General features: G+C 65.7%; 1 protein-coding gene across 1 annotated transcript in view; it reads right to left on the bottom strand.

Moving 5' to 3' along the window:
- The window catches only part of LOC104990765 (patatin-like phospholipase domain-containing protein 7), a gene marked incomplete at its 5' end in the record, with an annotated part of 23,609 nt that extends 23,213 nt beyond the window's left edge, over positions 1-396 (bottom strand). Inside the window, 2 exons of the mRNA XM_010843087.1 lie at positions 139-177; positions 247-396. Of these exons, the coding sequence (XP_010841389.1) occupies positions 139-177; positions 247-396 (189 nt within the window). The remainder of the gene's footprint in view (positions 1-138; positions 178-246) is intronic.
- Between the last annotated feature and the right edge of the window lie 230 nt (positions 397-626).

Genomic DNA, 626 nt, shown 5'->3' with positions numbered 1-626 from the left:
TGTGGGTCCAGCTGGGAGGAGTGCAGTGTGACTCACACCAGCTCCTGTGGCGTCGGGTCCCATCAAGACTGTCCGGAGGCCCCGTCGCACTGTGATGGTCCCTCCCCAGCGCCGCACCCCCACCCCACCCAGGGTTACCAGCCTTGCGGGCAACGCTGAGCGCTCTTTCAGGAGAACCTGGAAGGACTGAGAGGCAGGGGGAGGAGGGGGCCCAGGGGACCTCAGGTGGCCTTGGGCAGGGCTTACCAATAGCGCTGAGGGCGTGCTTGAGCTCCAGGGTGAAGGCGGTGAGGGGCACGGCCTCCGACACTGGCATGACGGCCACTGTGGAAAGGTTGCTGGCGGCGTTCCCCGAGTCCCACTTGCTGCCCACAGTATGGAACCCAAACTGGTGACCTGCAGAGGCACAGGGGTGTGTGCTAGCCGTGAGGAGCCGGCTGCCGCCAGGACAGGCTCAGTGTCCCTGAGTGTTTCCAGGTGATGGCGTGGCCCCAGCAGCCTGGCTGGGGGAACGGCACCCGGTCTGCCCTGGTCCTCCAACGAACTAGAATTCCCGGCCTTCCTGCTGAAAGCAAAACCGCACCGCGGCGCCCTTGCGTCTCATACACAGCAGGACCGGCCCCACT

The sequence above is a fragment of the Bison bison genome, unplaced genomic scaffold, assembly GCF_000754665.1.
Source record: "Bison bison bison isolate TAMUID 2011002044 unplaced genomic scaffold, Bison_UMD1.0 scf7180017847408, whole genome shotgun sequence".
NCBI lineage: Eukaryota > Metazoa > Chordata > Mammalia > Artiodactyla > Bovidae > Bison > Bison bison.
The sequence above is the reverse complement of the archived record's forward strand: the minus strand, read 5'-3'. Positions and strand labels throughout refer to the sequence as shown.